Source organism: Rhinolophus ferrumequinum, chromosome 9 (genome assembly GCF_004115265.2).
Source record: "Rhinolophus ferrumequinum isolate MPI-CBG mRhiFer1 chromosome 9, mRhiFer1_v1.p, whole genome shotgun sequence".
Classification (NCBI taxonomy): domain Eukaryota; kingdom Metazoa; phylum Chordata; class Mammalia; order Chiroptera; family Rhinolophidae; genus Rhinolophus; species Rhinolophus ferrumequinum.
The window spans coordinates 74,819,282-74,841,932 of record NC_046292.1 but is presented as its reverse complement, the minus strand read 5'-3'; the positions used below and the strand labels follow the sequence as shown (position 1 = coordinate 74,841,932).

The 22,651-nt window shown below is 36.7% G+C and overlaps 1 protein-coding gene across 4 annotated transcripts in view; it reads left to right on the top strand.

Annotated features, from left to right (window-relative positions):
* CDKAL1 (CDK5 regulatory subunit associated protein 1 like 1) overlaps positions 1-22,651 on the top strand; it is a 623,742-nt gene that overhangs the window by 103,179 nt on the left and 497,912 nt on the right. For all 4 annotated transcript variants that reach the window (XM_033115842.1, XM_033115843.1, XM_033115841.1 and 1 more), the window contains one exon: positions 4,050-4,134. In XM_033115842.1, the coding sequence (XP_032971733.1) occupies positions 4,050-4,134 (85 nt within the window). The remainder of the gene's footprint in view (positions 1-4,049; positions 4,135-22,651) is intronic.

Here is a 22,651-nt window from a genome sequence, read left to right as displayed (position 1 = left end):
GGATGTATCTTAAAATTGGTAAGAACATGAATGTAATGCTGCACTCCTCTTGAAGAGCTGTTGCAAAGTAGGTAGTGTTTCTTATAGTTGATGGCATCTTAGCATTAGAACCCTGCTAATGTGTTCATAAGGGGGCAAAACACGTAGATCTGTATTCTTTATTGGCAAATAGACCATACCCGATTTATTTTTCTCCTCACTCCCCTTTTGTAGTAAGTTTGTTTTCTGTTTTACTTAGTAAGAAAGGGCTTTTCTTGGTGATTGGGTTGGCACAGAGTAAGCAAATACTCAGAATTGAGAAAGGAAAATGAAAAAGTTTGGAGGGTCATATTATTGTTATTTTTAACAGTACTAACTTGTATATGTATAGCTTTCTTTTTTTAAAGATTTTATTGGGGAAGGGGAACAGGACTTTATTGGGGAACAGTGTGTACTTCCAGGACTTTTTTCTAAGTCAAGTTGTTGTCCTTTCAGTCATAGTTGTGGAGGGCGCAGCTCAGCTCCAGGTCCAGTTGCCATTGCTAGTTGCAGGGGGCGCAGCCCACCATTCTTTACGGGAGTCGAGGAGTTGAACTGGCAACCTTGTGGTTGGGAGCCCACTGGGCCATGTGGGAATCGAACCGGCAGCCTTCGGAGTTAGGAGCATGGAGCTCCAACCGCCTGAGCCACTGGGCTGGCCAACATATATCTTTCTTGAACTCTTAGTGTTTAACATAACTGATTACTCCTATTTCAAATGCTTTCTTCTCTGCATTTCTATTATAGCATGTTTCCTAGTTTTTATCCTCTTGATTTATTGGCTGTTCCTTTTCAGTGTCCTTCTCATCTCAACTTCTTGACCAGACCTTTGCATGATCCAGTGTTGTCTTCTACTTTTCTCTCTCTCCCCACCCCCATATCCTCTCCTTAGATGAACTCATCCATCCCTATAAATTCAGATATCTTCTATAGGGTTTTGATTCTCCCATTTGTGTCCCCAGCCTGAAAGACTCCCCTGAGCTTAGGTTTCATATACAAATGGCTGATCAGTATTTCTTGTTGGATATTTAATAGGGCTCTCAAATACATATAGCGTGGCCAAAACAAAACAAAACAAAAAATCCCTTATTGGTTCTCTAGTCTCCAAATCTGATTCTTTCCAAACCCTCCCCATCTCAGTAAATGGCACCACAAATACCTGATGCTCAGGCCACAATCCTTCCTATGTGCTTAGGAATCCTACTTGAGTACTTCTTGCATGACTTATTTAATCTTTCAGCAAGTTCTCTTGATTTTACCTCCAAAAAAGCTCTTTCTTCCGATCTTTGCAGATTCCTTCCCATTAAGTCCCAATTCAGATTAGAACTTCTAAGGGAGACTAATTTTGATCAACAAACCCCCCCAATTATTCTTTGTCCATTTTCCTCTTTTATTGTCTTAGTATCATTGATGGGTACCTGAAGTTATCTTGCTTGTTTACCTGTTTTTTGTTTTTATCAGACTTCCTCCTTAAGACTGGAAACTTCTTGAGGGCAGAAACTCTTGTCATAGCCATATCCCAATTACGTAGAAAGGAGCCTGGCATGTAGTAAATCCTCTGTGTTTTGGTTGTTGAGTGACTGATTTATGCTTGCAAGTAGAACAATCTTTTGACAATACTAAATAAAATGCATTAACACAAAACTGAGTTCAGAAATATTGGATAAGAACCTGTGTTCACTGGAGAAGAGGCATGCTCTTTTGTGAGGTGGTTACTAAAAAATTAGGTAATTTGGTGGGCATTTTGGTGTATTCACAGGTTTCCTGTTGATTGCCACTACTGGGTTACCAGCATAGTATTCACTTTATTTTGAAAGTCAGTACATTCCAACATTGACAGAATTCCAGACAAAGTGGGACGATTTGCCTTATTTACTGCTGAAGTTCTCCTTGAGAGGGCTTTTGTTGAAATGTGGTAAGAGTTGTCTGATGGCTAAAGGTGACTGAATAGAAGAATGTGCCAGGATACCAAGCTGGCATCTGGCACAGATAGTTCTGTCTTTGGTTTTTGTTTGTTTCAAATAAATCCACAACCTCTGTATTCTTTTTTATCATTAGCTAACAGACATCCATGACTTTTTCTCATCTGTATAATACATTGCTCACAGTTTTGCTTCATCTTTCGAAAGTCAACATTTGTTCAGTAAATATTTAATGAGTATCCACCATGTACGTACGAAACACTATAATAAGTGCTGGGGATATAGCTGTGAATAAGGTAATGTCTCAGCCTTGAAAATTTGTTAAATAAATTGGTGACTTTCTTGAAGCTTATTTCAGAATATTAGTAGGGCCCTCTGAGCTTCAGGAGGTTGACAGTGCCATATGCACGTGGGCTCCCACCTTGTCTCTCTGTCGTCTTCCTTATTTTGCCGACTTGCATATTGTTTAGTGTTCCATGGCTGTTTGAGTGTCTGTTCTGTGCCCCTGACTGGGTCGGGCCCTGGGCATAAAGATGTTTTCTTCAGGATTTCTTAAATAGTCATTAAGGCAGATGGAAAAATGAATTCTTTTAATATAGAATTGTGAAGTGCCAGAGTCGTCTATGCACAGTGGATGGGAGTGTGGAGAGGAGGCATCTAACAAACCCCCAGCTGACACTAAAGGATGAGGAGGAGTTAGCCAGGCGGAGAGGCCGGTGAAGGGGATTATGAGTTGTCTTTCCACGAAGAAAATCACTGTATTTTAGGAAGATGAAATAGCACAAGCTTTAGAAATTCCAGGTGGTTTGGTGTGGCTGGAGGGAGAAATGAACATTGAAGTGGGGGGGCTGGCTAGATCTGGATAGGCCTTGAATACCAATGTGAAGTCATTGGAAGAGTTCAAGAGTACGATGCTCAGATTGGTATTAGAGGAATATCTTTCAGGGGGCATGGTGAGGAATAGTTTGGAGAGAGCGGGAAGAGGTAGATGAATACTCAGCATTTCTGAGTTTGAGCAGGGAAGTGACATAACTGTGAATTTGTGTTATAAAAGGCCACTCTGGCTGTTGGGTGGCACGCATGTGGGAGAGTGTTAATGGGAGGAGTGAGACAAGTTAGGAGGCATCATAGTATTCCGCTGATGTATAGTGATAAGGAGCTTCCCTTGCCTTTTTAACATTTCAAGAATTTTTGGATCTTGCCTGTTTATAAAAATATTTTACCATTTCTGTAATAAAATGTTGGGAAAAAACGATTTTGCCAAGTTCCTCCAGCTCTGATGTGCTCACACTCACTCTCACGTAATGCTCTCACTTGAAGCTACCTTCTCAGGCAGAGGTTGTACACACTGACATCCGTATGTCCTTTTAGTTGTTCATGTCTTTTGACCTTAGCATCTGTTCTTACTGAAATACCATTGCAGGTGCTGCAGTTTTCAATTTTGATTTTCCTTTCCTTGTGGTAATCCTATTTTAATGTGTAAGTCCTTTTAGGCAGCAAGGTAAATGGAAATAGCATCAAGCACTTCAGGCATTTATAAGTTCATTTCAATAAACGTGATGGGTTTGGTTGAGTTATTGCATTGCTCGTGAGTTTATTATGGTATATAACAATATTTAATCAAGTTGTTGAGAGGAATAAAAGCCTCACTTTGAGGTAAACTTTTAACTTAAGGAAGAGAAATTATATTTTTAATAATTTTTCAAACTGAAGAATATTCAGTGTATGATAATACATGTGCTTGAAAAATATTCACATGCAGCCCCAAAAGAGGCAATTAATTTCATATTCAGACGTTAAGATTAGGCCAGTTTCACTTTAGTTTTTGGAAGTTATTAAATACTCTCAGGTATTGAAAATATAGGAAGCAAATGATGATCCTCTTTATATTTTAAATGAAAAGATAATAGTACAGGTTATACATTTTAATATTTATTTCTCATGAGTATTTCAATATTATAACAATTATCTACCGTATTGTAATTGCTTGTTTACTTGACTCTCTGCTACCTCTGTTTGTTCTCCCCCACTAGTCCCAGGGCCCCTTGGATATTTTTGACTGATTAAATGTATACTTACTTTTTTTTTTCGTATTCATCTTTTTAATAGAAAATGCATCAGATGCAGATTTATGGCTCCTGAATAGTTGTACTGTAAAAAACCCTGCGGAAGACCACTTTAGAAACTCCATTAAGTAAGTAGAAGTTGATTTTTTTCTTATTTTTTATTTGTGACGTAAGAGTTAATTTTAGGAAATTAGCTTTTAAAAGATTGATAATATAAATACGTATTCAGTATGTATCAAGAAGGTATGAGATGCACTTTTAAGATTCTATCGTTTTGAATTTATCTGACAATGAAACTTTAATGTAGACTTTTCTAATTGATGGCTTGAGTATTTGTGAGGTTATCTAATAGGTGGCTTAAATTATTTGTTAAGTATTAACAGTGTACTTTTCTCAGGGAATCCTATCCACACTTTTTGAAACTACCTAAAGCAGTCCTTACCTCTTTTCTGCCTCCTGCCCATTAGCACTGTTCTAGATGCTATACAATAATGCGTTGCTCTCAAGGGAAATGCAGTGTGTTGAGGGAGATACACATGTTTATGTCCTTGGTTTTTGCTTTGTCCCCTCAAGTTAAAATGAAAGAAGTATCTTTTTTTTTCCATGCGCTCTGAATCTTAGCCCACCCACCATCTTAGAAACTTCATTCTATAAATTATTTACTCATTCTCCTGTAGTTTCACTTTCTCCTATCCCACTGATGCCTTTTCGTTGGTATTTAAACATGCTCGGGTCTAATCAGCCCCATGTAACCATGTACCCCTTTAGCTACTGTCCTATTTTTCTTGCCTTCCCAACCAGTCCTCAGATTCTTCATTTTCTAACATTACCCTCAAACTCATTCCCCTCCCTCCAAATTGGTTTTATTATGAAATATACATAGGTAAGATTTATGAAAACTATACAGTTTAAATAATAATAAACTTAACACCTATATGTCCACCACCCAAGAAATAGGACATTGTCAAGACCTTAGAATCCTCACGTGTCCCTCTTTCAGTCATACCCTTAAAAATAGTAATTTTTATCTTGACTCCTGGGATTCTTTCCCTTCCTTTTATTAGTATATGTGCTGCCGAAGTGAGCACCCCTTACTTTTATTAATACGTAAGTTTATCATTTGTTAAGTGCATCTCTGAATGTGCTGTTTAGTTTTGCATGTTTTGGATTTTATTTATTGGACTTACATTGCTTGTGTTCTGAGATATGCTTCTTTTCCTCAGCATTATGCTTTTAGATTTATCCATGTTGCAGTATGAAAAGTAACTCTGGCCACTTGATGCATGAGTGTGCCCATTTTGTTATTGGTAGAGTTGTTTTTCCCAGTGTTTTGCTTGCATGAACACTGCTGCTATGAATATTTTGAACATGTTTTCTGGTGCACATGTGCAAGAGTTATTTTAGGATATATACCTAGGAGTTGAATTATTGAGTCACAGATGTCTGCATATTCAGACTAGTAGGTAAAGCCAATCCCTTTCCCTAAATGTGTGTACCAGTCAGTGTTCACTTCCACCAGTAGTGGATTCGTGTAGTTTCAATTCTTGCTGATACTTGATATGTCTAAATTTTGCCAATCTGGTGGTGGAGACGGTTTCTCAGTGGTTTTAATTAGCATTACCATGATTAATGATGTCGAGCATCTTTTTATGTTTGTTGGCCATTTGAATTTTCCTTTTTTGGTGAAATGGCTTTTAAAAAACATTTTTTTCTGTTGGATTTCTTGTCTTTTTATTATTTATTTATGGGAATAGATTATATGTATTCTAGATACTAATCCTTACTTGTTACACATGTTGCAAGTATCAGTTGTGTCTTATCTTTTCACTTTGTTTAGTGGTATCTTAGGATGAAGATAAATTCTGGTTTAAAATTTATCAGGCTTTCCCTTTGGGTCTGTGCTCTTAATTGCTTAAGAAATCTTTCCTTACCCTGAAGTGATTAAGATATTCTCTGTCGTGTCCAGTGCAACACAGGCTGTGGGGAGGCGAGAAGAGGCGGCTTTGGGTTAAGCTTTAAGAAAGAAGCAGAGACTCAATGCGGTTAAATGTCAGAGGGCCAAGGGTCTCGCAGCCTCGAAAGACTGGAGCCCCGAATCTGACCAACTGATGGGCTTTTATGGATCACATACAAGGAAGCGGCATTGTTTTAGACACGGTCTGTGAAACTCATCCACTATGTCAGAAAATTACCTCAAACCGAAATCATTTGTCCCAAAACAGCCAAAGCATATAGTCCCACGATGACTAAGGTGCGGTATGCACCTCCCTGGGGGGCTAAGTCTCTTGTGGTGAAACAATTCCATGAGCTGAGCAGAAAGAGCTTGATCTTATCGTTCTAAAGACCTCTCTCGCAATTAGGTGAGAGGGAGCAGCAAGAGGCAGCAGCTGCTTTTCTCAAGCATGGGGGAAGTGGAGGCAAGGCTCTTTCCCAGATCTCATAAGGCAACGCATCGGGGGTCTCCGTGGGGTTCCGTCTGGCTTGAGTTGTCCCCCCCCATGGGGAATCTTACTCGTCATTGACTGCAAACCCTTCTTTTGAAGACAAAACAGAGAGACACAAGGTGTAACAAGCTCAGTCCCAGAGAAGCTCAGTCCCAGAGAAGCACAGTCCCACAGACTTTTCTTTCCTTAAGGAAAGGTGCGGGGGGACAAATGGCTAGGCTGTTGTGAGACTACAGTTCTCCAATATTTTCTTCTAAAAGTATTACAGTTTTTACTTCTTACACTTAGATTTATAATCCATCTCGAATTTTTTTTTTTTTTTTTGTACGGTACCAGGAAGGGCTCCTAATTTATTTTACATTTCAAAAAAAATTGTATTTTTTTATTCCAAGTAGACAGCAAATTTGTCCAATATAATTTATTGTTTAATTTCTGTTTTTTAAAAATTGATCATTTCTTTTGATGTATGTATTACCCACTGTCATATGTTGATGCTTGAGTGTCTAAGTCTGTCTCTGGGCTCTATTTAGTTTTATTGATCTATTTCTTTATTGTGGCACTTATTCTACACAGTCATAATGAATACAGATTTGTATTAAGTCTAGATACTTGAAGGTACAGATCAGGAGTCCATTTAGAACAGAGTTGCAGTAGTCCAGGTACTGATGGCCTCATCTCAGGTGGTGGCATGCAGAGTTGCAAGGAAGGACTTGATTTGAGAAGGAAGAATTTTTTTTTTTTAATTAAAAAATTTAAAAAATATTAAATTTAAAATTAAAGTTTAGTGGGGTGACAGTGGTTAGTAAAGTTACATAGATTTCAGGTGTGCAATTCTGTAATACATCATCTGTGTATCACATTGTGTTCACCACCCAGAGTCAGTTCTCCTTCCATCACCATATAGTTGACCCCTTTACCCTCATCTACACTTTTAACGTTGTTGAATATGACTCCAAGATCTCTGACTGTAATGAAATAGGAAATTCCAGAAAGGGAGTTCATTCAGTTAAGAGGGAACACATGTTTTGGTTTGAATTTGTTGTATTTGAAGTCACAGCTAAATATTGTAATAAAATAATGCCTAATATTTGATCCTTATCAATTGTCTTCTCTGTTGCAGGCACTGTTCAAAGTGCCTTACACCAGTTGGAAGTTACCTAGCTTAATTCTTGCAGTCTGTCAAACTGTAGGTTTCATTTCTAGTGGACACATGAAGCATCATCTGTTTGACAGATGAAGTTTTCCAAGTTTGTTCAGTTCATAAATGGTGGAGGTGGGATTTTAACCTAGGCAGTCTGACTAGAGTTTGTATGTTTAACCATTTTATTACTGTGTTTCCCAGATAAAGATGGCAGATAAGCAGTTGTAGAATTGAGGCAGATAATCAAAGAGACCAACCTTTGTGATACAGATTTTATATTGTTTGCCTAGAAGTGATAGGTGAACGTGATGGCATCCTCAATGTAGAAATTATAGAAGGAGCATGGTGGGAGGCAGCGGAGGGTGGTGGAGATGTGGGATGGAATAGGGGAGTTAGGGTCATGTTTAGGAGCGAGAGAAGGAAGAAGTAAACAATGAGCAGAGAAGAGGTTTATCAGATGCTGCTCATTTTCAAAGAATGCTTTTTATTTTACGAGAAGTCTGTTGTGTTCTTAGATTATCGATTTTTTTCCCTAAGGGAAAGGTAAATACGACATAAAAGTGTTTTTTGTGCTACTGATGCCCCCTAAGTACAGATCCCAGAGAATTTAGTTTCTGTGATTATCAATCTTACAGTCTAATGAATGGCACTGTTTCTAGACAGTTTCTAAAAGTTTAAAGCCTCCAATACAACTTGTGTCAGTGGGTTTTGTTTTTTATATATATAAACTGTTGTGAATGTGGATCAGAATAATGTTGCTGGGTTTGATTGATTAAATAAGGTAACCGTATAAGAAAAGTTTGTCATTGAAACTCTACAGAGCTAGTGGAGGCAAGCACAGGTTCTTTTTAATGCAATATTCTGCTTGATGGAAAGAAAATTTGAAAACAATGTTATAGGTGAGTAAGTATTTTTCAAAATTTCTTTGAAGGCTTTTGGTAGTTACGACTAGTACTTGTTAACACCTAAGCTAACATTTGAATTGTTTCCAGAATATATATCACCCTGCAAAAAGCACAATGACTACATTGAGAGAACACCAAAATCAAGTGACATTGATACATTTAAAGACTTTAATGATAGATGACCTACTCTTGTCAAGCATTTTGCTTTATTTAGATGCTTTCTCCTTGTCACCACCATCTTCTCACTAAGAAAAACAAAGATGAATAGTTCATAAACTTACTGTACCTTAAGGCATGTGATCCACTTGTCCTCTCTTATCCTCTAACTCCATCCTTTCAGCCCCCTCTCTTGCATGATTTTTTTTTTTTTCGTGATAGTGAGGCAACATTTAAATTCAGGGAGAGTCTAATAGGGGTGTTTCCTCTCTCCTTGTTTTGTTGTACCCAACCCCTTATGCTCAAATTGAAAGATTTACAAGTATGAGCTGGGACCTACTCTTTCTAGTCTGGGGACCCTCTACAGTAATGATTGCTTCACTTTTCCACTTATCCCTGGGTGTCATCACTTCTGATCATTGGCTCGTTCTTCCCTTTAAATGTATTCTTGGTATTTAACAGTTGTGTGTCTTTAATTCCTTACCACCTCATTTTATCTCTCTTGAGCCACTAGGCAGGAGACCATGTTGTTTTAATAGGAGTAAAGAAGGATAACTCTGAGGGATTTACTGTCTTTCGTGGGATTAATACAACCTCTTTGATTAAGAGCCATGAATTGTGAATTCCTGACAAGACAACCATGGAATTTTGTTGTTGTTGTTTGGCATGTCTCCTGGTGCTGGTCAAAAGTGTTAGTTTTGCAGCTTCACAGTGTAAACAATATCGGAAGGAGTATTATAAAGGAGTATTATACACTGGTGAATGAGAATATTGGCTGAAAATATTTGGAAATCTTCGTTTTTATAAACTAGTCCTGATAACAAATCATTTCATCTTTAAATAATTCCTTAATCAAGTCAAGTTAACCAATATGAAAACGGATATCCATATTAATCTGTAGGCTGTACTGTTCAGTACTACACTGGCTTTCTACTAGTTGATCTAATTACTAAAGTTTTACAGTGTTTGTATTATTGATGTTCCGATTGATAAAAGTGTAGGAGTTTTAAAGAGCAAAAATGGAGTTAAGAATAATTTTTTTTGGCTGCCTCTTGAACTTTGAAGTCTTCAAATGCTGTTGCCTTTACTAATTTTGAAAAAATTGCTAATAAGCTCCATGATTTGTGATGGCAGCCTATTGGATGCGTCTCTTTCCTCTTGAGCATTTGCCAGTTGCCCCGTCCGTGTTTTATACATTATACCAATTTGATTTAGACATATGGCCTTTAACTTGAGGGGTTCTTGAGCAAACAAAGATGTTTTTGAAAGAGATCAAAAGTTTCAAAAAAACAAAATTTGCTCTTAATGAGAGTATCAAATAAGAAAACTCCTTAGTTAATGCTTTATAGAAATGTGGGATCTTTTCCATGCCACCTAAAGAAGGTCATTCAGAGGCTGGGGAAAATAAACACATCTTGTGTGTTCTGTATAAATGACAGAAAGAATAGCCAGCTTGCTTTGATCATAGACTGTCAACCTCTGTTTGACCTTGTGCATTATTAACCCAAATGGGCACTGTGGTTTAGCCCTACTGATAGTAGATAGACAAGAGTCACTAGTTCTTTGAACCACCTTTGCCTGTAGAAATAAATAGTAATGTTGAAGGAATGGTTTAGATATGTGACTTTAAATTACATGAGAGAATAATTGGAAATATAAGGAGAAATGGACAAAGAAGAAAAGTGTGTGTTGAGACAGAGAATACCTGCTTTGTATAATAACTTATATCGATCGGAAAGCTCCTTGTATAGCATTCTGTTGATTAAACAGATTATTGGATGGCCATTTCTATTGAGAACACTTTTTTGCTTTATGTAGATTTAACTTTGAATTCTTCATTGTAAATTGAAGTTGGGGGAGGTACCAGAATATTATTTCAACTTGAATTTGTAAAATGAATTTCCTTCAAAAAGCTTGACTTATTAAGAACAGGGAAGTGCTTTTCCTCTCATTTATTACTTATCCAGCTTAAAAGAAAATTAAAAAAAAAAAACTTGACTGGTTCTATTTTTAACTGGATTTGTTAGTAATCAAGTTATCTTTTTCTTTTTTCAATTAAGACAAAATTAGCATTGGAAGATAAAACACCAACGTTCAGTTTGGCCTTTTGCAAGAAACAGGTTAAGTAACACAAATTGTTTTGTTAAACTTATGTTTTAATACTGTGGGTTGTGGATTTCTCTTTAAACTTAGATATTTTAATTTTGGCTTTTCTAGCTGTATGGAATGACTTTAGTTCAATATCAGTTTTACGTTATTGCTTAAAATGTCATTAGCAGGTATAGTGACTCACTATGTGCTTTTCCAGTCATAATCTCATTGTTTCAGCTATTCTTGCCTACTGAAAAGTTTCCCTTTGTTTAACTTAATATGTATTATTGATTAGGTATTGTCTAATGTGATTGTTTTTCTTTAAACAGTGCTATACTTTAATGAGTTTACACTTCCTCCTGCCGTTTCCCATCTACTTCCATTGTTTGGATACTATTAATATCTATATGCTGATTACTTCCAAATCTGTTTCTGACCCTAATCTCTCCTTTTAAGATCCAAACTTGTGTATCCCAGTGCTTCCTGGACCTCTCCATGTAGACCACCCTTTGACACTTCAAAGCATCCTGTCAGAACCTCTTAACTACCTCACCTTTTCCCCAGCTCGTGTTTCCATTCCTAGTGCCCATCTTGTTTGGTTGCATAGTCATCTACTAGAGTGGGAGTTTCCCTTGATTTCCTGTTTCTCCCCCCTTCTTTCCATATCCTCAAGGTACTTCTAAAATATCTTTTCCTTCCTCATCTTGACCATTTCTCCTCTTTCCTTTTGCTCAATGTTATTAGTGTTTTACTGTTTACACGGTAATAAAACGTTCCTCTTGGAACCTGCAGTGAACCACTGTGTTCTCATGTTTTATCAAATTGCCACAAACTAGACACATATCTTCTGAACTTAGTGCTTTCTCTCCGTCCCTGTTGCTAATGTCTTAGTCAGGGTCCTCATTATCTCTTGCTCATAATATTGCAGTAGACTTTTAGCTCGTTCTCAGCTTCTTTTCTGCTCTAATGCATGCTTTCCTCCCTCCTTCACACTCTGTAATGCTTCCTTCTCAGCTACAGGATACAGATGTAATTTCATCGTGTAACAAGGTCTTTTAAAAATTTTGTTCCTTGTCTACCACTCTGGCCTCTTTTTTTATTGCTACTGCTCCATAGAGGAGTAATCATATACATTCCTTTTCTCCTAATGTATATGACTTTTCAAACGCATAATGTGTTTGCACTTATTTTTCCTTTTCTCTGGACTATGTTGTCCCTTTCCCCCAAATGCATGCATGTGTGCATAAGCATGTGCACACATGCTCTCTCTCTCTCTCTCACACACACACACATGCCATGTAATCCTCCCTAGCAACCTGTTCATGTTTTGGAACTTCTATCAAAGGTTATCTCCTTTCTAACTCCCACCTCTTACCACCAAGGTCCACAGAGGTAATCACCCTCTGTTCTGTGTTCATCTTTATCCCAAACAAACATCTCTTGTTGCATATTACATTTTATTATTTGTTTACATATTTGGCTCTCTACTAGATTGTGAAGCTTGAGGTCGGGTTATTGACCTCAGGAAAATCCTCTTTTATGGAGTCTTTGATCCTCTGATTATCCCATGTAATGATTTTCCTTTTCTTGGGAAACAGATACCATTAATAGAGTGAGACTGCTTGTCAGCTGTTCGAGGCATGCTCCCCCAAGGTCCGTGTGAATTCCTTGTCAGAAACAGTCTGTATCTGCACAAAGGGGAAAGAGCATTTTTTTCCAAATATTGTATTAAAGGACCCTCTTTTTAGAAATCATGCTTTTTTGCTTTTTATGTTTTGCTTATGGAGTAAGAAGAAACCTGTCCCTTGTTGTCCTAAATGAGGCAGGAAACTTCTCTTTGTCGCTAGTGGTTCACAGTTTCTTTCCAGAGGGAAGTAGAAAAGGGGTAAGAACTCTTTCCGTCTTGGAGGGGTCCCTTGGCCATGCTGGCAGAAGCTCAGCTGTGATTGGCCGGATCCTGTATTTCCTGGCAAACTGAGTGAGCTGAGCCAGTGTCAGGACCTTAGCCATTAGATTAATGGAAGCATCTCACCTTGAGTCAGAGGGTGGGAAAGGTGCAGATAAAAACCTGGTGGTGTTTAGCTCTGAGTTCGGCACACAGTTGTAATTACTCAGTACATGTTCGTATAATTATGTTGAACCGATATGCTCCCTTTTTTGGGGAAGAAAATTGAGCATCATTCTGCTGTCAGTCCATCAGCAAGTCATTGTTAATATATTATTTTATGTTAGGTATATTATAAACTATATATTGATATCACAGTACTTGTCTTACACTTGAGTATTAAATTGTCCAGTTATGATGAATGAACAAAAAACATCAGATAGACCACCAAAGTGGGAGAGAAATCAATATGGCAGTTGTGGGGGAAGAAGTAGAAGTGTCAGAAAGGTTAACTTGATAAAGAATCTCTGTGAGAGCAGTTTACCAGGAAGGTCTGTTTGGGCACCGATACGGTCTTGCTTGATTACTGAGAGATCCTTGGTCTTTCGCACAATGCCTGGTAAACAGTTGACACTGAGTTATTCATTAGAGTGAAGGCTAATTTGATGAAGACCAAGTTTCTCTGGTGAAGTTGCTACTTATGTGTTAGGTTTTCTTATCGTCTGCCATATGTGAATTCGTATTATTCAAGTCTGAAGTCATGGTTCTGTTTAGTCTACTTTTTGTTGTTGCTAGGAGTTTGTATTGTTTTTTTCTCCGTCAGCTAGTCTGGGGTTAATAATGGTATTGGAGTAACATGCTTTCTGGAAACATAAATGAAGAGCTCTGTGTTGATTCCTAAAGTGAGGGGTGAGAGTTATATATAATTCAGAGCAGATTTTGACCAGTTTCCTGTTACAGGCTTTAGTTGCTTGTCCCCTAACCATGGAAAAACATAGAGATGGATGGGACTGCAGGGAGATTATTATGTGATATGTCCCAGTGAGAAATTTGATTGGAAATAAAGGAGAAAGTATATTTTACGATTGAATTCCTGGTTGACTTTAAGAAAAAAAAAAGAAAGAGTAGATAAATTTGTAGTTGAAAGATTTCTTAATTTGCAAATCAGGAACAGAAAAAACAGTTCAGATGGTAGTAAGCCATTTTAAAATGCAAAACTGTGTTTTGTAGTTATCTGAAATCTTTTTGGAGAATGGTATTTTGCATATTTCATGATTACTGTTACATCAACGGTTGCTTTGTTTTTGCCATTTTAAGCAAGAGAGTAAGTGAAAGAGGTCAGTGTATTATGTACTGGCAACAGCTGGCTGATAGCATTGAATACTTACGTAATTAAATATATGTGTTGGCTGTTGTCCTAACAACTCTGTAGGTGGAGGCCCCAGAAAGCATGCAGAAACTTGCTTTAGCAGGATTAAAGAAGAAATCAACATGATCTAAGCCTGTGCTTCCAGCCAAGAGTGATTTCCTATTGTTTTGTTTTGAAAGACATTCTACTTATTCTTGGTGTGTGTGTTTATACAACAGAGAAAAAAAGACGCTTGTGTTTTTTTCTCCCCTTGCTCTATGCTGTGACTGTGAAAAACATAATGCTTCTTAATTTTTAGTCAGTAGTGTTGCTTAATAACTGATAACAAATGAAGGAAAAAAATGCATGACCTTTAAACTTAACATAGGATATGATACGAAAATATTAACCGTTTCCTTACTTATGGTGGCTCTTAGCTTGAGGTGTCCTTTGGTCCATATTTAAAAAGTTACTTCAATTTGAGACTACATCAAGGCTTGATTGTCTATGAATCATACAAAATTGGGATGGGTAGCATGGAAGGATAAATAAAATCCACAGGTAAAATGGACCTGTGCTTTTAGCCAGTAGTCTTATCTGTTGATGCAAATCCTACTCAAATTAGCATGTGTTTACTTCTATTACTGTTTTTATAGTTTAAGGGCTGAGGCCTCTGAGTACAGGCATTGATGCCTGGATGGTACCTTTGTGGGAATTTGAAAAAGGTGCCAATCCTTATGGACACAATCCTGCATGGCTGTGTGTGGCTGCCCCATGTAAATAACACTGCATTTTGATCATCCCTGTCTGTACTCCATTCCAGAATTCGTTAGGGGCAGCCGCCATGTCTTTTATCTGTACCCCAGTGCCTGGTCCAGTGGTTGACAATGATAGTTGAACAAATGAAGTAATGGACTCATATGTTTGCTTTCTCTGTCGGTTCTCCCCATCCCCTCCATCCCCGACCTCCATCAGAACTTCTTTTGTAGCTTTTCATAGAACTTTTCCCATCTCTCTTTCCTATTAGATTGCATTACTTAGAAATTAAGGTCAGAGAAAACCCAAAAAGTGGAGGCTTACGTAAGATACGGAATTTATTTTTCTTTATATAATGCAAAGTACATAGTTAGGGAGTTGCTAGTTTTGATTTACCAAATCAGGGATCTGAGGGCTAAGTCTCTGCAGTTTTATTCATCTGTCCATTATGGTATAAAATGGCTGCTACTGTCCAACCATCATACGTACTTTCCAAAAAAGGAGGAAGTACCAAAGGGGACAAGGTCAATAGAGTTTATCCCTTCTTTAAAGGAGGAAGTCTCACTCAAAACCCTGTGTTTATATCTCATTGGCTGGAACCATGTCACACAACTACCTCTGTTTGTAAGGGACACTAGGAAATCTAGTGTATTTTCATTTGTTTTAGATAGGTCACATTGTTGCTTCCAACAGAATTGGAGTTGTATTAGTACGAAAGAAAGGGAGAATGCTGATTGGGGGCTAAAGATGTCTCTGCTGCAAGTTGTAATCTTTGGGGCAAGATACTTATTTTATTTATCTTTCTGCTCTATCAGAACCAGTGTATTGGATGAGGTCCTCAACATACTTGTGAACAAATGACCCTTTTTTCTCTTGTTTATTCAGAATGTTTAAGAAACAGCATAGTTGACATTTGAGAGCTTTCTCTGTTTTTGGTTACCCTGAGCAGTCTCTGATGAAGTGCATAATAACAAAATACACAGGAGAAGCTTATGGCTTCCATTTTGCACACACAAATAATAAAAATGATAAAAAAGAATACAGAAGGTACTTGAGTAATATTTTGTTATGATGTTGATGAGAAGAAAAATAATTGCTTTCTGGCTGGGGCCACTGTCAGTGTCGAGTTTGAGTTCTCCCCATGTCTGCCTGGGTTTTCCTTCCATATCCCACATTTGTGCATGTGAGGTGAACTGGTGTATCTGAGTGAGGTGAGTGTGTGTGAGTGGCTCTGTGATGGAAGGGCGTCCTGTCCAGGGTGGGTCCTGCCTTGCCCCTGAGCTGCCAGGACAGGCTCTGGCCACCCTGGACCAGGAACTGGAATCTGGGTAGAAAATCCTTATCTGACTTGTTTTTGTTAATCTTTCTTAGATGTATGTAGAGCTCACATTTACTTCCGTGTTTAATATTAGAACTATTTGGGTCTTTGTTTAGAACTTTGGTGATGTTTTTGTGACCAGAAATATGTGGTAGGAATTTCACCCTTGTTTCTATCAACTAGCCTGTGGTAAAACTGTTACACATCATTTGGCTTAAATTCGTGGATTCCAAGGACCTATCCAAGACAGTAAGTGAGGACTTACTGTAATGGGGATTTTCACATGCTTACTTTCCACTCTTTAAGATGTGCAATGATCATATTTGAAATGGAATCTATAAGGAAAGTATGTATCTTACTGTTTCTGATATGTTTTGTCATAAAACAATTGTAAACTTGGTTTAGAAACTAGAAATTTTAAAAGAATTTAGACAAAAAACAAAAGGAGAGTTTAAAATTGACAGTTATGGAAACTCTTAACAAATTGGAAGACGGGTTGAGACAAGTTCCTTCTATAATTAGATGTTAGAAAACAGTATTTTATATAATTCTAAAAAGTTTGTTTCAGCTGAGAACAATGCTTCTTTTCACAAGGATGGAAATTTCGTTTTACATTTAACTTGAAAAAAATGAAGAATTAGCTGTAACCAGCAAAAATCTAACCAATGAGGAGAGTCTTATAAAACTTGGCTGTAGATTTTTATAGGTTGGCATCATTGGATTTTATTCGAGGAAAGTTAAGGATATCAAAGTCTCATCCTAGAATGTGCTTGAACATTCTGTAACTGTGATTTTGTGTCTCTGCAGAGTAACAGTACTGAACCATTGTCACCAACTGCCCAGACATAGTTATGTTCCAGTGGGGAGAGAGAGGGAGAGAGAGAGGGAGAGAATACATACATCTGCCTTTCTCAAAAAGAAAGACACTGACAGAATCATATGATAGAAACTGTTTTGGGAAAAAAATACAAATTAAGGTGTATATCAAAGATCTCTTATGCAATATGTTTTAGAAATCAACAGCTTATCCTTTGTGCCAGCCAATGATGTGCTTTCTAGCTCATAAATTTCTATTATAAGAGGGATCAGATAAGCAAGTTTATTGCAAAACTAAAACATTTAATTTGATGCTTTCCTTAAAAGTCTGGATATTTTATGATAGTTACTGAAGGGAAGGACTTGTTTTTCTTTAAATGAGAAAATTCTTTGAGTCAACTTTTTACAATAGGATTTTGGTCATCCACAGTTGAAATGTTGATTAATTTATTGTTTTGATGTTTTTACTACCGTATGTTAATAAATAACAAAGGTTTTGGTGTTCCTGATCATTTAGATTAAACAATGGTAATTTGAAAAACACACGAAAAGCAAACTGGTGGATATTACGTTGAGCAAATCCTGGGCACGTTTCAGATCCCTTCATTGTCCCACTGCCTAAGTAACTTGGGGCAACTGTGAGAGACTTGGAACTGGGGGTTAGAGAACATAAGTACAGCTGAGCTCCTGGGTCTTGGGAATAAGGTGTGCTCCGTAGTTGGGACTAGAAAAGGGGCCTCATCTGTTGTCCTAGTGGGGATGAGAGGAAGGTCAGAGACCTAGGATTGGGTGCGTCTTCCTTTCTTCAGTGTTTCTGAACCTTAGCAGACCCAGTGCTCCTTTTGTATAACAATGTTTTGCAATGGACCCCTTATGTTCTGAAGTGAAATTCATGAATAATATAATCTATCTACACACATAATTACAAATTACAGTGCTCTGAATATAACTCTTATAAAGGAAAATAAACAGAAACATTAAAAATGTAATATATATTTCAAAATATAAACACTCAGGCACAAATGCACTAGAAGACCCGATGAAATAGCCTATATGTAGAATTGCATTGAATGTGGAGTAATGAATGCGGTCTGATATGTGTGTAGTCTTAACAGTCTAAGTACCAGGAATGACATTGCCCTACTCTTGTGCCTTTCCAGAGTGGATGACAACTCTTGGTATAATCCCTTTTTTTTTTCTTGGTACAATTCTTAATGAAACAAAGTGTACTTTTCCCTCCATTTTCACAGAAGTTGGATTCCTGAAAGTGACTAAGAAATACATTGTGTTTATATGTAAAATAGAGTTAGCTTCTAGGAGTAGGTATTGTAAATATGTTCTTTACATGCATGAATATTCAATGGGACATTCAGAACTCACACAGGACATGTGGAATTCTTTGTACAGGACAGACCTATGCTTTAGAAGACATCTAGAAATTCTCACTTCCGGCCCCCAAAACCAGGAAAGTTTGACAGATTTAACCACCTAATGATTAAAACACCCAAAACAAGATTTAAAACAAATCTATAGAGATTCAAAAAATATATAATTTATATATGTATATATACATCAGATATATATAAGTATTATATATCTATACACGCAAATATATGTACACGAATATATATGTGTGTGTGGGTGTGTGTGTGTATATGTGTGTATGTATATATGAATAATGTCAAAGAATGACTTAAATGAGATCTTACTGAAAAATTTCCAAAGGGTATGAACAGGCAATTTATGGAAGAGAAAATACAAGTGGCAAATAAACACGAAAGATTTTCATTCTTATCAGTGATCAGAGAAATACAAATTAAAATGACATACTATTTTGTCTTGAGTAGATTGGAGAGTAGATCCAGTAGATCTAAGGCTGTGGGAAAATTTTTACTCTGATACATTGCTGGTAGGAGTTTGAATTACTATAATCTTCTAGGAAATTAATTTATTGATAGTTATAAAAATTGAAAATATGTGTATACCTTGATTTAGTATTCTGTTTTATGATTGTCTCCTAGAGATACTAAAATACTTGTAAGGAAAGATAGGATATAAAGTCAATTATTGCATCATTGTTTATAACAGCAAAAAGTGTTAAATCTTAATCCTTTCTTCTCCTCCTTCCCTCCTTCCCTTCCTCCCTCCTTCCCTCCCTCTATCCCTCCCTTTTTTTCTCTCTCTCCATACTCTCTCTTTTTCCCTCCCTCTCTTCCTTCAATGATACCAGGGGTGCCAAAAAAATGTATATAAGTAGACACTTAGGTCAACCTTTCTCAAACAGTAGTTTGCCATAATCAGAAGCGTCTGGACGCTGATGGGAACCACTTTGAGCACCTCTTGTAATTGCAGAAGTCAAACATGACTTGTATTCATCTTTTGTTATTGGTGTATACTGAGTATTACAATTTTAATAGTTTTCTCCTTTCTTAATATGTGTATACATTTTTTTGGCACCCTCTGTATATCCTGGAATAATTTCATATAGGTATATCTAAAGCTTCCTCAATTCTTTTCTTCTTTTTTGTGGATTCATGGAATACTTCTTTGTGCTCTTATTTATTTAAGGATTCATAGTGTTCTATTTTATATATATGACATTTTATTTAACCACTGACATATTGATAGATATTTCCTAATAGTTGGCTATTATAAATACAATTTACAAATATGTTTTGACTGGAACGTTACAGAGTATTACAAATTTTAAACTTGCATCCTGAAATAATATCATATCTACTTACTGAAAAGCTGTAAAAATAATGCAAAATCTTTCCACAGACCTTTCACCTAGCTTCCTCTCATGTTCATATTATATTTTACATTACCATAATGCAATTATCGAAACAGGAAATTAATATTGATCCAATACTATTAACTATTATACAGATCTTTTTCAAATTTTGTCTCTTCTGGTCCGGGATCCAATTTAGGATCCTGCATTGTATTTGGTTGTCATGTCACAACCTCTTCCAGTCTTGGACAGTTCCTCAGTCTGTCTTTGTCTTTTATGACATTGACACTTTTGAAGGGTGGTCAGTTCTGTTGTAGAGTATAGCCTAATTTGAGTTTTTCTGTGATATGCCTTTTAGATTAGATTCAAATGTCATGCATTTTATCAGGAATCTGTATAGGAGTGACATGCCCTTCTCAGTGTGTCACAACCAGGAGAGTCAGGGTGTTACATCTCGTTAGTGAACTTTAACATGTAGTAGCTAAGTGTTACATTTACTTAAGGTGGTGGCTTTCAGCTTTTTCTATGGTAAAATTACTATCTTCCTCTTTGGAATTAGTAAGTATGATACTTTGAGATTATACAGATATCCTGTTTCTCATCATGCTTTTACTATTAATTTTAGCATCCGTTGATTATTCTTGCCTGCAACAATTAATATGATGGCATTTATCAAATGGTGATTTTTCTATTTCCATCATGTCATTGACATTAATTAATGAAATCTTACTGTAAGGAGGAGCTGACTCTTTCCCCTTGTTTATATTTATTTATTCATTAATTTATATCTTTATGGAGTCAAAGTTATTTATTCTATTCTGTGGGGCATAATCCCTTACTATCATTATTTTGTTGCTTAAAGTTTTCTGGATTTAGCCGATGGAAACTCCTTTCAGTTGGCTGTTTTCTGGTACCATAAGATAGTCCAGGCTCACCTTGTACTTTCCTTGCCTGATGAGTCCTTCTGTTGGTGAATGGTACACAGAAACCTAATGTAAGCACTAGATATATACTCTATGCTACTGGGATGTCGGTGCTTGTAGGCACTGTGAGTGGACAGAGCCAGGAAATGTGTATGTGTACACAAGCATCTAGATTTCTATACCCACATGTATTAAAAAGCATGAGATCATACTACTCCCTTTGATTTTTTTGAAACAAATGTGTTGATTTAATGAAATAAAGTATTGACATGTTTCCATTTTTAACTCAGTATTATAAGCAATAGTAAGTCTGTTACTTGCTTATTTTGCTATGTTGTCATGAAAACAAAACCCAACTCTTGAAACTGTCAAAATTGATTATCTTAGAAATCCTTATTTATAACTACACAATGTATAAAACATGGTGCTATACTTAAAATTTTTTTTTTAATTTTTTAATTACAGTTGACATTTAACATTATGTTAGTTTTATTTTCAGGTGTACAACACTGTGGTTAGATATTTATATATCTTACAAAGTGATCTCTGCAATAAGTCTAGTAACCCCCTGACACCGTACATAGTTATAATATTATTGATTATATTCCCTATGCTGTACTTTACATCCCTGTGACTATTTTGTAATTGCCAATTTGTCTTTTTACTCAGCCCCCCAACCCACTCTCCCACATAGCAATCATCAGTTTGTTTTCAGTGTCTATGAGTCTGTTTCTGTTTTGTTTTGTTTTTTAGATTCCACATATAAGTGAAATCATATGGTATGTGCCTTTCTCTATCTGATTTATTTCACTTAGCATAATACCTTCTATGTCCATCCATGTAAGATTTCATTCTTTTTTATGTCCAAATAATATTCCATTGTATATACAAGTACCACATCTTTATCTAGTCGTCTATTGATGGACACTTGGGTCTTGTTTTCTTATCCATTCAGCCAACCCTATGTCTTTTGATTGGAGCATTTAATCTATTTACATTTAAAGTAATTATTGATAGATACGTAGCTATTGTCATTTTGTTATTCATATGTTTATCTTTTTCTTTCTTCTTCTTCTTCTTCTTAAATTCCTTCAACATTTCTTGTAATATTGGTTTGGTGGTGATGAACTCCTTTAGCTTTTTCTTGTCTGGGAAGATCTTTCTCTCCTTCGATTCTAATGATAGTCTTGCTGGGTAGAGTAATCTTGGTTGTGTAGGTGTTTGCTTTTCATCACTTTGAATATTTCATGCCAATCCCTTCTGTCCTGCAACGTTTCTGTTGAGAAATCAGCTGATAGTCTTATGGGAGTTCCCTTGTAATTAACTAACTGCTTTTCTCTTGCTGCTTTTAAGATTCCTCTTTGTCTTTAATCTTGGGTATTTTAATTATGATGTGTCGTGATGTGGCCTCTTTGGATTCATCTTGTTTGGGACTCTCTGTGCTTCCTGGTCTCGTATGTCTCTTTCCTTTGTCAGGCTAGGGAAGTTTTCAGTCATTATTTCTTTAAATAGGTTCTCAATCGCTTGCTCTCTCTCTTCTTCTTCTGGTACCCCTATGGTGAGAATGTTGTTTTGCTTGATGTTGTCCCAAAGGTTCCTTAAGCTTGCCTCTATTTTGGGGGGATTCTTTTTTCTTTTTGCTGTTTCGATTATTTCCCACTACCTTGTCTTCCAAATCACTGATCCTGTTCTCTGTTTCATCTAATCTGCTGTTGGTTCCATGTAATATATTCTTTCTTCATTTCAATTATTGTACTCTTCATTTCTGACTGGTTCTTTTTTATGGTTTCTATCTCCTTTTTTTATGTTTCCTATCTCTTTGTTGAAATTTTCACTGAGTTATCTGTTCTTCCCCTAAGCTCAATGAGTATCCTTATAACCAGTGTTTTTAGGTCTATAGCTGATAGATTGCTTAGTTCTTTTTTGGAGTTTTGTCCTGTTCTTTCACTGGGGACATGTTTCTTTGTCTCCTCATTTTGGCTGCCTCCCTGTGTTTGTTTCTACATATTAGGTAGATCTGCTAAGTCTCTCAGTCTTGATAGGGTAGCCTTAGGTAGTAGGTTTCCTGTGGTGCCCATTGGCACAGTGTCCCTGGTCACTTGAGCCAGGTGCTCCAGGGTGATCCTTG